Here is a 16,345-nt window from a genome sequence, read left to right as displayed (position 1 = left end):
GGAAGGCACAAGAGTACATTGGCACCCATCAATGGCGGAGTCCCTACACGAGGCTAGATGAACTCTTACTGTTATGCGTCTGCCGCCTCCCATCTCTCGGCATTGGCTAAACAGCCCCCAGAAATGCTCACAGTAGGCACGCAATGCTAGCAGTACCTACTTAATATGCTGACATTCATATATTACCAGGCAATCCAGTGGTCACTAACGCTTGTTATATATGTAGCTCCTTTTTTCGTTCATGGTTTATAGCCAGGTTTCTTTTAGGCTAATAGTGCTGTCCTGCAAATGATCTATGAATGCTATTTCGATGCAGCCTGTCCTCTGACTATTGAGCACGTTACACAGAATTCTACTCAATTACCCGCCTGTCTCTTACACCTCATGTTAGAACACAAACACAGTCAGACGTTAAGTCTAACACATGCCTTCTAGTTTTTCTTCTCACTATAACTAATGCATAGCGTCCTACAACAATTTAAAACAATGTGTCAACTGGAAGCCACACACCGTTCTCGATTATATGTAATTCTTACGCATGCCAATGCTGTTGTGGCAAGGCAAACCTGTACTGATATATGTGCACAAAAAAAGAAAAAAGAATTTAAAATAAAATAAAAAGAAAGACATGGATAAAGAAAATGACCAGGAATGAAGGTAGATGTTAATTATTCAGGGAACAGATGTTCGGTTTTCCAGTGTCTGTCGGTCTATTTACAGATTACTCTATTGACACCATTAAATGTGCAAAATAGAAATAAAAACTTACGTGTCTAATGCCTACATGTAAGATTGATTAACCCACCAGTAAATTTAACAATATTAAAAAGACAATACATAAATAAATGAACAAATAAACATTTCTCCTTTTAACACCTATATTTCAAAAATATGTTCAGAATCCAACAAGTCTACTATATTGCTTAACTTAGAAATAAATTGTTTCATTCTATACATTTATAGGTAGTGGAACTGCACTCAAACCCTCTCCGGAATCCTTGGGTGCTGGCCAGACCGGTCCCAGTACCAAGAAGGACCAAATGTAGAATTTAAATTTAGAAAGTAATCCAGGCACTCCAAAAGTCTTCCAAAAATAGGCAATTTTATTGGACCCAAGCACCAAAGTACAACGTTTCGACCCTCAGGTCTTTGTCAAGCTTGACAAAGACCTGAGGGTCGAAACGTTGTACTTCGGAGTGCCTGGATTACTTTCTACATTTCATTCTATACATTGTCACATCTAGTAGGAAATCAGCACTGACATTTTAGTAAATAGAGGACCTTTCATGGACCTATTTATTTTATACCTCAGACTTTCATGGTACCTATCAAGTGCTAAACCAGGACAAGTGCTAAACCAAGACTAGGCATCCTTCAGAACTCCTGATGTGGACTACATCTCCCATAATGCTTTGCTTGCATTATGCCCATAAGATGTTGCAGTATAAATGTAACATTTTTCAGTTTATTGCCCCTTTAACAATACAGAGGATTGATATTGTTTGAAACTAATCGTACATGTAACAAAATATCACTTGTTAGCCACTGGTCTCCAATCTATTCTGTCTCAATTTTGAGATCAATAGGTATCATTGATTAGGAGATTCTTATCACACTAGGAAAGCCTTGAAGTGGATTATCCCATGGAAATGAAGTTTATACTATTACAGAAAATGTCAACACTGAGTTTTCTCACTCTTGCAATCTCTGAGTACGCCAGTCCCAGGATCCCCTCCCAGTTGGACCCGTTGATGAAGAATTTGTCAGAGTCAGTGATAGCCGCAATATTCGCCACGACTGTGACATTTGGGCCATGTGGGATAGTCACCAAATCTGTGCCCAATTCCCCTTCCCACTTTCCCTGAGTGTAAGGAACATACACCCCTTTTCGGACATCTCGATATGTTCGGGACCTGCAAAATAAACAGGAACAGTAAGCACGTCATTCTAAGTCTGCATTGTAAACCTGTCTATCATATTCAGTCTCAGTTTTGAATGCCGTTTGTATTTACTGGAGTTTGGACTAAAAAATGTAAGTCCTGAATTCTCCAAAATTATATCAAGTTGTGCTACAAGAAGCCTGGGTTAACACAAACTGTTCCTCTGAGCACCATAACCACTACAGGAGTACTCTGTACTCTAGTGCATTCCCATTAAGGGGCAAACCGTTTTGCCACATGGTTTAGTTCTGCGATGTTCTATCAAAATCCCCTACTCTATGAAAATTCCCAGAACATGCGCAGTAGCAGCATCAGAATTCCCTTTCCTATACTGCGCATGTACCCTGCACAGCTGATCTTGGCACATGTAGCATTAGAAAACACTACCCCGCAACTTACTTGTACATGTTATTGTTTAGCAATCTATTTAGGTCGACTGCCCTCCATGTGAGTCTAGCATGTTTAACGCCAACACAGTCTTGTATTATATTCTGACCTTTGTGCTCCTTTACCCAATCTAGCAAGTCTCCTATATACGCCTGCACCTAACCTGTACCATGATTTTCAACTGGATAGACCTATCTAGGAATTGTACTACCCCGTATATCTCCTGTTCATAACAGAAAAATGTGCATGCCTTATCCAATGTTTTGCAAAGCCTGAGGATTGCTGTTGGGGTGCCTCATGCCTGTTTGTACTACTCATATGCACTGCAAAAAATAAAAAAAATTAAAACGAAAACACTACCCCGATACCGCACATGCAAAGTATACATCAGGTGCACACAGCTCTGTCTGCGCATGCACACATGCACCCTAGTGCATGCTGGGCACGCACATGGCACCCAGTTAGGATTCCGCACCTCCCTTCTAGTATGGAGCAGGCGCCCCACATCGGTAAGACATGTGGCGTCACCGGACGTGACGGGGGTAGGGAATTTTCACTGGGTAGGGGATTTTGATAGAACACCGGTTGCCAAGCCTACAAGAATACCAGCTAATAGATATCCAGTTTCTTCAGTTCTGCCTCTCCTTCATTGGCTGAGAGAGTCAAATGAGCTTTAGCTGGCTAATGAAAACTACTGGAGGGCATCGATATACAATATTAAAATATGTACAGTGTTTCTCACTAAAACGCTGCCCATACAGCACATACAGGGTCTTTTCACCACAACCTTAGTAACATTGAAGTGGTTATGGTGCTTGGAGTAGCCCGTTACATTTAAATAAATAAAAAAAAACTTTTATTAAGAATATTAGTGGATAAACCCTACACTGTATATATAAAGCTGCTACACACGGTCTGACATACATGAGGAGAGCTCACCATCCTGTGTACAGAACAGCCATTTGAATATACCAAAATTCACTGTTTACGGGACTTACAAGTAAATAAAGTACATTTAATTGACTTATGAGTACCACAGGCTATTATGCTGACAATAACTTAGCAGGCGAGGGATGGGCCATCATTTTTTTCCAAATCAAAATGGTTTTTTTTTTTTTTAGTTTCTGTCATCTAATGTAATGTGTACCAGTACCACGACAAGTACAACATTTGTGTCACAGCCTATAATTGGACCACCAGAGAAAGTACCATAACAGGGGTTCAAAATCAGGACTGTCTTGGCAAGCATTTAACATAACTCTAAACACATTAAAATACACAATTTAGATAAAAACATGCTAAAGCCTCTGGAGCCTTAAGATTACAAACAGAACACCTGATGTGGTAAGAGGTAAGTCCAAATGATAAATGAAAAAAAAAAAACTCAGAAAAAAAGATCACCATACGGATTCATCACAAAATGTAAACTGACACTATGTTTCATTCTTCCCCCTCCCCTGTGACAGCATATCAGGGAGACAAGGAACAAACATGGACGTGAATGATTGGCTCGTGTCCTAATTAGGAGATAAAAAAAGATTATTTATTGGCCTTGCATGTTGAATAAATGGCGTTCTCCCAGCAGTACTCTCTCACCAGCTGCTATATGTTACAGTTTCTGTGGTTACCGGCCCTCTGTCTCTCTCTATCACATTACTGGAGTGTTAACCTCTGCCTTGCCGAAGACAATAGCTGCGAGCGACTTCGTTATCACTCGAAACTTACAATAAAAGCAGCATTGACAGCAATCTGGCTCTAACCCTAGTTGGCCAAGGAGCAATGGGAGATGTTTTTTTAAAGTAAACGATGGGGAAGAAATTTCAATCAATCCATCTATTCAATCCATCCTAATCTCCAAACCTCGCTCTATCCATCCATCCAAACCTCCCTCCATCCATCATCTATTGAAACCATCCATCCAAATCTCCCTCCATCCATCTATTGAATCCATCCATCCATCCATCCAAACCTCCCTCCATCCATCATCTATTGAATCCATCCATCCAAATCTCCCTCCATCCATCTATTGAATCCATCCATCCAAATGTCCCCCCATCCATCCATTTATTCAATCAACCATCAATCCATCCATCCAAACCTCCCTCCATCCATCTATCCAAACGTCCCCCCATCCATCTATTCAATCCAACCAAATCTCAAAATCTCCCTCTATCCATCTTTTTAATCCACCCATTTTAAAATTCCTCATCCATCCAAACCTCCCTCCATCTATCTATTCAATCCAACCTTTCCACCATCCCTCCAACATTCCATCCCTCCCTCCACTCTTCCATCCATCTATTCAATCCAACTCTTCTTCCATCCCTCCATCCTTGCATCCATCTATTCAATCCAACCCTATCTCCTTCCCTCCCTCCATTCATCCATCCATCCAAACTTCCCTTGTTCCATCATCTATTCAATCCAACCATTTCTCCATCCAACTCTTCCTCCAATTCTTCAACCTTACCATTCCTCCATTCCTTCAACCTTACCACTCCCCCATTCTTCCATCCCTCCATCCTTTCACCCCCTCTGCCATCCATCCATCCATCAATCCAACCCTTCCTCCATCCCTTTGTTCCCTCCATCTTTCCATCCTTCCATCCCTCCCTCTCTCCCTCTCTCCATACAACCCTCCATACATCCATTCCTACTACCACCTCTACATTCACCCATCCCAAGTTAAAACACCGTCCCCAACCAAAGGAAAGCAGGGTTGACATTATTATGTTTCCTATTTGCAATGCAGTTTCCAAACTCTGTACATTGTACAACATTCATCTCTGCAAGTTCTGCAATGCTCCATACCAGCTCACTGCATGCGTACACCTCACAACATCTAATGTGCTCATTACTCAAATAAATTATCATCATTATACCATTTGGACTAACATCGCATACATATTCAGCATAAACACATATAACCCTATAAGATTTCATGCTACAAACACGCTATATCCTGTGTAGCAAAAAAAGGGAAGGGGTTGACACGTGTTATAGGGTGCTTGGAAATATACACATATATATATATTTATATGTGTCAACATATAGCGTGCAGTCCAAAGATTTCATCACATCAATAATTCATAAATGTTAAAGCAAAACTACTTCTCCATGCAGATCAGTGTAAACATATATAAATTGTCAGTAATTAAAATGCATTCAGAAAACATGATCAAACCAATAACTTATTATTAATATTTAGGTATATGTAAATTGCTCCACCAAAACAAACTCTATATCCTTTGCTGCTATTAAGACGTCATATCCTTTTCCTTCTTTTTACCTCCATCCAACATAGCCCCTACCCTAGTATCAATCTGGTGGGATCTGGACTTTGAGTCAGTTCTCCTCTAGTTGGGACTACAGAGAAGTTAGACAGTAGTCAGTCTAGTTTGGATAGACATGGCAAACATATAATGGTGCTGTGGGATTATAGATTATTAAATGGAAATTAGGGTCTCGTGGACCGTTTACTAACCAGGAGGAAACACATTTTCCAAACTTTCCTTCTCATAACATCAAGTACAGGCAGGGAACCCTCAAAATTCCTAAAAAACTTCAGCTTGTCAACTGCGCAGCAAACAAATACGGTATGACGCATTTCGCTTTTTGTGTACGCATTCTGAGATTCTGAGATTTGACACTTACCTTTGTCGATGGTAATATCGCTTTAGGAAAGGGTGAGGGGCAGCGCCAACTGCAAAGTTACTGCTACCAGTGTCTACCAAGATATTGAGCTGTAAAAGGGATAAATTAGCATTGAGAAAAATTATCAAAAACACCATTTATTTTTTTCCGTATAACATTTTGTTCTCTGTTTGGGGTTTTTTTCTCTATACTCCAAATTGTAGTGAAATCAAATTAAAATGGCAACATTTTGACACAACTATAATGGTGCAGCTATAGACCATTCAAACTTAATTTGAGTGAGACCATTCAATACCGAGCATTTTTATGTCTCTAACAAGAGATTTTTATTCTTCTTCTTATTCACCAGATGGAAGTCACTATATTGTTTGAGTTAGCACATACTAGATTTTATAGCTCGGCAGAATCAACAAAATCTATTTACGGTACTTATTGTCTTCGTTAAAGTGTTTTAAGTTTTATGAAGTCGTAAATTGAATTAAATCATTGTCTAATAAGGTATTTGGGTGTCAATGGACAACTTTTCTGTGGCTGTGATACAGATCTCTTAAAGGGACATTATAGGCACCCAGACCACTTTATCTCATTGAAGTGGTCTGGGTGCAGTCAGTGCCCCTGCCAGTTTACCCTGCAACTGTAATTACATTGCCGGGTAACTCCACCTCTAGTGGCTGTCTACCAGCCGCGCATGTGCTTTAGGGGCTGGATTCGGGTAAGTGACAAAAGGGTTATGCGCTCCAGAGGGGGAATGGGGTTCACATGAGCGAGGATGGCACTATAATCGTGTATTCCTAGCCAATAGTTTCCCTTTAATTGTGACCTGCAGTGTGTGTAATAATATTGGATTATTTCTACCCACAGTTTGTTATCCCCAACAATTTGAAGTTTAGCGAATAATCATGTTTCTTTTAAATGTAAATTTTAAATAACTTTTTATTGAAAGACTTCTAGCACAATATTGCAATGTTGAAATATTATTCATAACTGACTATACAACGTATATTTCAATATATAAACATTTTGTATGAAATATATATTGATCATTTCTATAGATGTGATTTATCACATTAAAGAGAGACGTTTAAACGTTTATTCACAGGGTTATTCACTTGAGATTTGAAATGTGAAATTTCAGACCAAAATAGCTGAATTGAAAACAGCAAGCGATTACTAAAGTATATATATTTATATATTAAATTGATTCTGTTGGGAAGGTGGCGGGTGCCTTGGGAAACCACAGCTTTGATCCAACAACTCGAAAAAATAGTTTGTCCAAGAAATGATGGACGCTGACTGCAGCCTATTGGCATCATAACCACTACATCAGCATGTAGTGGTTATGGTGGCTAGACTTCCCATTTAATGTGCAAGAATACAGGACCATACATCCCGATGCCCCTATTTAGGAGTCTCTCTTTTCCTTTCTGGTAATACGCAAATAATCATAACACAGGTATTAAAATAAGAAACCGTCTGGAGCCAAGCTGTCAGGAGTTGGCAAACCTCGCCAACTCAGTTTGCAAAAAGATCTGACACTACAATTTTAAGGAACAGTCAGTGTGGAATTAGACGCCTCTATTCCAAGGTTGGTTTATTTCAATATATTAATGTGTAATTAAACTATATATAAAATGTGTTTGCAAAGTAGTCTAAGGTCTTGTTCTAGCTGACGTTTTCTGTTTTATAAACGGTTATTAATAAGTCATGATGGGAATTACCCTGCCTCTGGTCACAACTCCAGACCCACCCCCTAAAGTGAAAGTTTCCTTCCTTACATAATTGAAGTATAGGGGGGGTTGTTACCATCAGAATACAAGTACACGGACAAGATTGCAGACTCGCACTGACTGATGACCTTCGTGGGATGCTTTGCTGAGGTCATGTAGCCAAGTCTTCCAGTACCCCCTTCCCCCAATTAGTAGAAAGGAGAAAACAAATCCAGATCAGGTTATCGATTACTCAGTACTGCGTTGATAAATTCCTGACAATCCATGTTCATGAGTAACATAAACATACCCAGTTTGCAGCTATTTCTTTTTTTAAAATTAAAGCAGATTAAAAGCAATTTTTTTTAAACATTTTTTTAATTAAAGCAAACCTATCTGGATTTTTAATTTTTTTTTTTTATTCAGCTAGTCAACAACTCGCAAGTCATATATCAGAAAATAAATATCGCATTGCTTTTCTTAACCTTGATCTTTCAGCTTCTTATTAGATAGCGCCCTGATTTAGTAGCCTTATATAGGATGGCCATAATAAGGGAGCTATCTACTAAACACAGCTCTCTCCATAAATGGGTATCCTTAAATATGGCAATCCCACATAGGGGTACCAGACTAGTCACTTGTCTACTTATCTTAACCATTGATCGATTTGGAGATGATTATCGCATTCCATTTGTCTGTTTGGAAATCCTGAACCGGAAAAATTGGCAAAATCTCAATGAACTGACAAGATTTGGTTTTCTGAAACTGCAATGGCTTCAGCCGCAGTGCTAAGGAGACAGGGACACTGCACTCAGTGAGATGAAGTGGTCTGGTTGCCTATAGACAGAGTATAAGGAAAGTCTCAGTGTGTAATTGATATGGGTACATTGTGTGTCAATTATATGTAAAAAGCTTTTTGTGTAACAGGAAGGTACGTGTGGAGATTCAGAATGTAAGTGAAAGCTTTGCATATAAAATACAGCTTTATAAGCAATTAAAGAGACACTCTACGAACCAAAACGATGTAGTTTTGCCATAATGTTGTGGTTTTGGCGCATAGCTGTAGTTCCTTTAATTTGACAATGAAAAACATTACTGTTACTGAGAAGCAATGACGTCTACATTTGTCTGAGAACAAGTCTCTTGTGAATATCAGGCAGACAGCCGCTAGAGTCCCTTCCTTCTTAACAGCTTCAGTTTTAAATGTCACAGAGAAGCTTTAGATTGAATGTTTCTTATGAAAAGCATTAGACTGGCAGAGTGGGTCAACTGCAGTTAATGCGCCCTTAAAGGGACACTGTAGGCACCCGGACCACTTCAGCTAATTGAAGTGGTCTGGATTCAGTATCCCTATTGCCCTTAGTGCTGAAACGTTAAACACTGCAGTTCCAGAGAAACTCCAATGTTTACATTGCAGCTCTAAGTCTGCCTCTAGTGGCTGCCTACCAGACAGCCACTAGAGGGCTTCCTGGATCCAAACAGACCTCTGGTCCAGTACCTGATGCTGGGCATCCTCACGCTCTGCATGAGGACACCCAGCATCAGATTGAATGCTTTTCTATGGGGAGGTCTAATACGCGTACTGCATTTACCATGCATGCGCATTAGAGCTTGCTCATCGCGGGATGTCCCAGGGGGGTGGTGCATCGGCCCGTGCCAAGTGACAACTGTGCTGGGGTAAGGTAAGGGTTTCTAACCCTTTATTCACCTGCAAGGGAGGCAGAGAGAGCTATAGATCCAGGAATACAGCTTTGTATTCCTGGTACTATAGTATCCATTTAATCCCCAGTGTTTTTTTATAAGATTGGCTAAACGTCATCAATGGTGACTGCTGCAATGAGATTTTCTTTTTTTTGAGGGGGGGTTAACTTTTTAAATTTATTTTTTTTTATAACAAGGGGGCATATGGGGCCCTAAATCTAAAGAAAAAAGTAACACACTAAAATACCATATATTTAAATACGAGTGTTCCATAAATTATCTGTGCAGTAATAGAGGAGTCATATGTAGGTAAAAAAAACAAACATTTATTCACCATAGTGAGAGTTGCTGTGAAATCACATGTGAATTTAAATTTCAGGCTATCCTAGCAGAAGCCAGTTATATTTTCAATTCAGCTATTTTAATCTAAAATTTAAAATTCACATTTAATTCCTTGCCATTCACATTTAAATGAATAACCCTCAGGTTATGTGTCAAGAATAGCACGGATTTAGGGAGGCTAAAAAGTGTGTACTAGAAAAACAATTGTTCTTTAGAATGATCCAGGGTCATTCACCAACGTGACAATTTCAAATAAATTTCTAATTTAAGGTGAGAATAGTCGAACTGAAGAACTGTCTGAGTCAGGCATGCTTACAGTTTGACCACTTTGGCCTTAAATTTGAAATTCACTTTGAATGCTCACATTTTTGAATAACCCTGTAAATTGTAGAAAATTGAAAACTGAATTGCAAAATCTAGGCAAAAAGTGTGGACTTTTCTGCAACTAGGCTAAGGTCACAACTTGGCTGTTTTTAACTTTTTCCAGTTTATTATAACGTGGTATAAATATTATGATAATGTTATGATGATAAATTCTATGATACAGTAACTGTAGCAGAAAACCTGTATTTGTTGCTAAACAGACACTGTATGATTAAAGCGTTATTTGAAGTACCATGACCATTTCAGTGATTTGAAGTGGTTATAGTGCCTGGAGTGTGCAGAATTTTCCTTTAAACACTGTACATACAGGGTTTAACTTCTCTGCTTCCGGAGGCATAATTCCACCTCGCGCATAGTCGTACGGGTGTCATTAACCAACTCGGAGCTAAAGTTCCAGGCTGTCTAATGTCAATTCTGTGCATATTCATTTTTCTTGTGTTAAATATTGTTATTGAGAGGAAAAGAGAAAGAAGTATACTACATTATTTACATTATAAGCATTGAAGAAATGAATTGTAAGACTAAATAAAACATTTCATATGTTACCATCACACAATTTAACTGTTAGATTCACAATATTAGAAGTAAAATAATTTATTGGAAAGCCTAGGTCCCCTTCTCTCTTTAAATCTATTTAACAATCAAGCCCCACAACAGAGGAACATTGTGGACCCTACAAAAATAAGGTTGTAATTAAAGGGATACTCCAAGCAACAATACAACTTTAGCATAATGAAATGGTGTATCGATCATGTCCCTGTAGTCTCACTGCTCAAGTCTCTGCCATTTAGGAGTTAAATGACTTTTGTTTCTGTCTATACAGCCTTAGCTACACCTCTCCTGGCTGTGACTCACACGGCCTCCGTGAAAGAATGGTTTCAATCAGATCGTACAGCACAGTGTGTTTAATTTAGGAGTTTGTATCTCCTGCTCTGTTAATTGAACTCTAATGACACACAGGAGGCTACTGCAGGCTCTAACAGGTTATTAAGAGAGCAAGACATTCTAACGAAATTCTAAATTAAACTGTGCCTGTGGAACAAAGACAGTTTAGGCATTAAGTCTCCCTTTACGGAAGTGTTTATAGAGTCTGTGCAAGTCAGAATTGCATTTATTGACTGAGAGCGGTCAGCTGATGCTCTCAGCTAAAGAGTGGCTGGCAAGATCGACTGCAGTTCTGCAGAAGCCAACAATTATCACTGGCCACAGGAGGGCATCGATGCCCGGTGTGACCCAGGAAACGGGTCCAGGGTATTTCTAACCACTACAGACGGGGTTAGTAGCCATGATGCTTGGAGTAACCCTTTAAGAGGTTATTTTTTCTGTTTAAAATAGCAAAATAAGAAATGTATTTTAATTTACAATTTTTTCACTTGAACTAATCTGGCTAAAAATGTACAAAACCCTTATCAGTTCTCGCAGTTCCTGGTAGGCAGGGCTAGTCACTGAAGTGTCAAATGTCAGGAATTCCAAATGAAATGAAATTTTAAGTTTAAAATAGCCAAGCTGAATACATAGCTGATTTTTGTCTGAAATTTGAATTTCCTAGTAAATAAGTCTGTAAATAAGTCTGTAAATAAGTGCCTTTTAACGTTTGTAGCAAACAGCTCATTTTGAAAGACTGTCACTATTGGAGTAGAATCTGTTTATAAATAAAATCCTAGTGTGGGCATGCATTGCTAACTAAATCTGAGAGCAGCTTCACACACATTAAACACTGTGTATCAGCCTGAGGCACCCCACATGTTGAAAGTGCAACTCCCATCATTAGCAGCCAGCCAGTGCCAATGTATAGTAGGATTTGCTGTCCTACTATAACAAAGGCTGGGAGGAGGAAGGCCATTCACTAGGGGTAGAGTCAGACAGTAAAATCCTGCCTGCTCCCTATTTACCTGCCCTGTATTATGTGTTTGGAGCAGGGTACCAGCAAACCCACGTTTAATATACCCCATCTAATTATATATTCTCTCTGTTTCATTGATCAAGGGAGATGGGTGGATGTAAAGGTGTCACCTACCTTCTGAGGAGGGGTACCCACCCTCATTTCAACATAATATCCCTGGCCAGACTTCCCCCTCAGGTTATCTCTCATGTTCAGGAAGTTTCTGTCCTGTCCAGACTCTTCTGTTGATCTCCTGACTCTGCTGCCCTGGGCTCCATTAGGACCTGCTCCATTCTTCAGAGGTACCCTGATGGCCACCTGCCCAGCAATTGACAGCAACCAGGGGAGCAGCACTAGAAAAATGCTGCTTGCACTGGCACGGGCTCCAAGCTCCATCTTGCCAACCTGCTCCTCCTCCTCTCACTGAGGAGCCCCAGGGGAGACACCTCTTCTTTGGGACCTGTGTCAATCCCAATTCTTTCCCATGCCAGTTCAGTGTATCTCACACAGATCCTGGGTGTCTCCTTCCTCCCCCAGGGGAGATAAGGATGCTCTGATCTAGAGGTCTGCAGGGAGGAGGTCCAAGCTGGATGCTGTCATGTTCCAGGCCCCAGTGTCTCCCACTGCCACCTCCCTCATCATGGATGGATTGAGTGCATGCCTGGGTCTCTCTCACCCTCCCTCCTGATGGTGCCAGGCAGCTGTGTTTAGATCTCCTCCTTTCTCCTTGTCTTTACAAGTCAGTGGCTGGGAACTGCTGATCTCCTGGTCCTGACAAGCAGGAGGAGGAGGGGGCTTCCTGCAGGTCCATGGGAGATGTAGTTCCTGTAGGATTGGTAACAGTGAGACACGAGGCGATGGACCCACCTGCTGATACATTGTAACATTCCTGGAGGAACACAAATAAACAATGTGACTGTTTGTATCCAGTGTGGGACCAGCGAGCACAATCCATTCAGAACCAACAGATTGTGGGTCAGATTGCCCTGACGGGTGTGATCAGCCCAAATTACTGTCTGTACAAACTCCATCAGCTTATATTTAAAAACACAGAATAATAACAACAATATTATTTTTATTTATTATTATTTAACCACGGGGGTTATTCACTAAATAGTAATTTAAGGAGAACTGAAAAATGTTGTTTACAGGAGGGTTGTGGATATCAGAAACAAACCATACCCAGGAGAATCGGGGCTTTTACAGAGATATTGGAATCCAGTAATGGCTAAAAATGCCCTCCCCCCCCCACCATCTTTCTGAACTTCATTACCCATAATGCTTAGCCAGTTTAAAGAATTGGGGAGAATCGTGGGAAATGCAGTTAAGAAACAGGGGAAAGGGAGGTTTGCCATTACTGCGTTATATATATATATATATAAATGTCTTAATGACATAATTATCATTTTTATTGTTGGTATTGTTATTTTTTATTATTATAATGCTATAACTCATGCTCTTTGCAATCAGTAGCATCTATTGCTAATTACAGTAATAGCAGAAATCCCACCCCCCATGGAGGATACAATATAGAATATTCACTGTATACAGAGTAATAATATATGGAATATTCACTGTATACAGAGTGATAATATTTGGAATATTCACTGGATACAGAGTAATAATATTTGGAATATTCACTGTATACAGAGTAATAATATTTGGAATATTCACTGGATACAGAGTGATAATATATGGAATATTCACTGTATACAGAGTAATAATATATGGAATATTCACTGTATACAGAGTGATAATATATGGAATATTGATTGTATACAGAGTTATTATATTTGGAATATTCACTGTATACAGATAATATATGGAATATTGATTGTATACAGAGTGATAATATATGGAGGACTCACTGTGTACAGAGTTATAATATATAGAATATTAACTGTATACAGATAATATATGGAAGACTCATTGTATACAGATAATATATGGAATATTCACTGTATACAGAGTGATAATATATGGAATATTCACTGTATACAGATAATATATGGAATATTGATTGTATACAGAGTAATAATATATGGAATATTTACTGTATACCGATAATATATGAAGGACTCACTGTATACAGAGTGATAATATATGGAGGACTCACTGTATACAGAGTTATAATATACAGAATATTAACTGTATACAGATAATATATGGAAGACTCATTGTATACAGATAATATATGGAATATTCACTGTATACAGATAGTATATGGAGGAATCACTGTATACAGATACTATATGGAATATTCATTGTATAAGCATAATATATGGAATATTCATTGTATACAGATAATATATGGAGGAATCACTGTATACAGATAATATATGGAATATTAATTGTATATAGATAATATATGGAGGACTCACAGTATACAGATAATATATGGAGGACTCATTGTATACAGATAATATATGGAATATTCACTGTATACAGATAATATATGGAGGACTCACTGTATACAGATAATATATGGAATATTCACTGTGTACAGATAGTATATTGAGGACTCACTGTATACAGATAATATATGGAGGACTCACTGTATACAGATAATATATGGAATATTCACTGTATACAGATAATATATGGAATATTCACTGTATACAGATAATATATGGAGGACTCACTGTATACAGATAATATATGGAGGACTCGCTGTATACAGATAGTATATGGAGGACTCACTGTATACAGATAATATATGGAGGACTCGCTGTATACAGATAGTATATGGAGGACTCACTGTATACAGATAATATATGGAATATTCAATGTGTACAGATAGTATATTGAGGACTCACTGTATACAGATAATGTATGGAGGACTCACTGTATACAGATAATATATGGAATATTCATTGTATACAGATAATATATGGAGGACTCATTGTATACAGATAATATATGGAGGAATCACTGTATACAGAGTAATAATATATGGAATATTCACAGTATACAGATAATATATGGAATATTCATTGTATACAGATAATGTATGGAGGACTCACTGTATACAGATAAAATATGGAATAGTAATTGTATATAGATAATATATGGAGGATTCACAGTATACAGATAATATATGGAGGACTCATTGTATACAGATAATATATGGAGGACTCATTGTATACAGATAGTATATGGAGGACTCATTGTATACAGATAATATATGGAATATTCATTGTATACAGATAATATATGGAATTTTCACTGTATACAGATAATATATGGAATATTCACTGTAAACAGATAGTATATGGAGGACTCACTGTATACAGATAATATATGGAGGATTCATTGTATGCAGATAATATATGGAATTTTCACTGTGTACAGATAATATATGGAATATTCACTGTATACAGATAGTATATGGAGGACTCGCTGTATACAGATAATATATGGAGGATTCATTGTATGCAGATAATATATGGAGGAATCACTGTGTACAGATAATATATGGAATATTCACTGTATACAGATAGTATATGGAATATTCACTGTATACAGATAATATATGGAATATTCACTGTATACAGATAATATATGGAATATTCATTGTATACAGATAATATACGGAGGACTCACTGTATACAGATAATATATGGAGGATTAATTGTATACAGATAATATATGGAGGACTCACTGTATACAGATAATATATGGAATATTCATTGTATAAGCATAATATATGGAATATTCATTGTATACAGATAATATATGGAGGAATCACTGTATACAGATAATATATGGAATATTCATTGTATAAGCATAATATATGGAATATTCATTGTATACAGATAATATATGGAGGAATCACTGTATACAGATAATATATGGAATATTAATTGTATATAGATAATATATGGAGGACTCACAGTATACAGATAATATATGGAGGACTCATTGTATACAGATAATATATGGAATATTCACTGTATACAGATAATATATGGAGGACTCACTGTATACAGATAATATATGGAATATTCACTGTGTACAGATAGTATATTGAGGACTCACTGTATACAGATAATATATGGAGGACTCACTGTATACAGATAATATATGGAATATTCACTGTATACAGATAATATATGGAATATTCACTGTATACAGATAATATATGGAGGACTCACTGTATACAGATAATATATGGAGGACTCGCTGTATACAGATAGTATATGGAGGACTCACTGTATACAGATAATATATGGAGGACTCGCTGTATACAGATAGTATATGGAGGACTCCCTGTATACAGATAATATATGGAATATTCAATGTGTACAGATAGTATATTGAGGACTCACTGTATACAGATAATGTATGGA

The 16,345-nt window shown here is 38.0% G+C and overlaps 1 protein-coding gene across 1 annotated transcript in view; it reads right to left on the bottom strand.

Annotated features, from left to right (window-relative positions):
• The window catches only part of BACE1 (beta-secretase 1), a 35,722-nt gene extending 22,902 nt beyond the window's left edge, over positions 1–12,820 (bottom strand). The window contains exons 1-3 of the mRNA XM_063436348.1: positions 12,132–12,820; positions 5,982–6,070; positions 1,697–1,913 (exon numbers count right to left, since the gene is read on the bottom strand). Coding sequence (XP_063292418.1) covers positions 1,697–1,913; positions 5,982–6,070; positions 12,132–12,392 — 567 coding nt within the window. The 5' untranslated portion in view covers positions 12,393–12,820. The remainder of the gene's footprint in view (positions 1–1,696; positions 1,914–5,981; positions 6,071–12,131) is intronic.
• Positions 12,821–16,345: the final 3,525 nt, after the last annotated feature.

The sequence above is a fragment of the Pelobates fuscus genome, chromosome 11 (genome assembly GCF_036172605.1).
Source record: "Pelobates fuscus isolate aPelFus1 chromosome 11, aPelFus1.pri, whole genome shotgun sequence".
NCBI classification, from domain to species: Eukaryota; Metazoa; Chordata; class Amphibia; order Anura; family Pelobatidae; genus Pelobates; species Pelobates fuscus.
The sequence above is the reverse complement of the archived record's forward strand: the minus strand, read 5'-3'. Positions and strand labels throughout refer to the sequence as shown.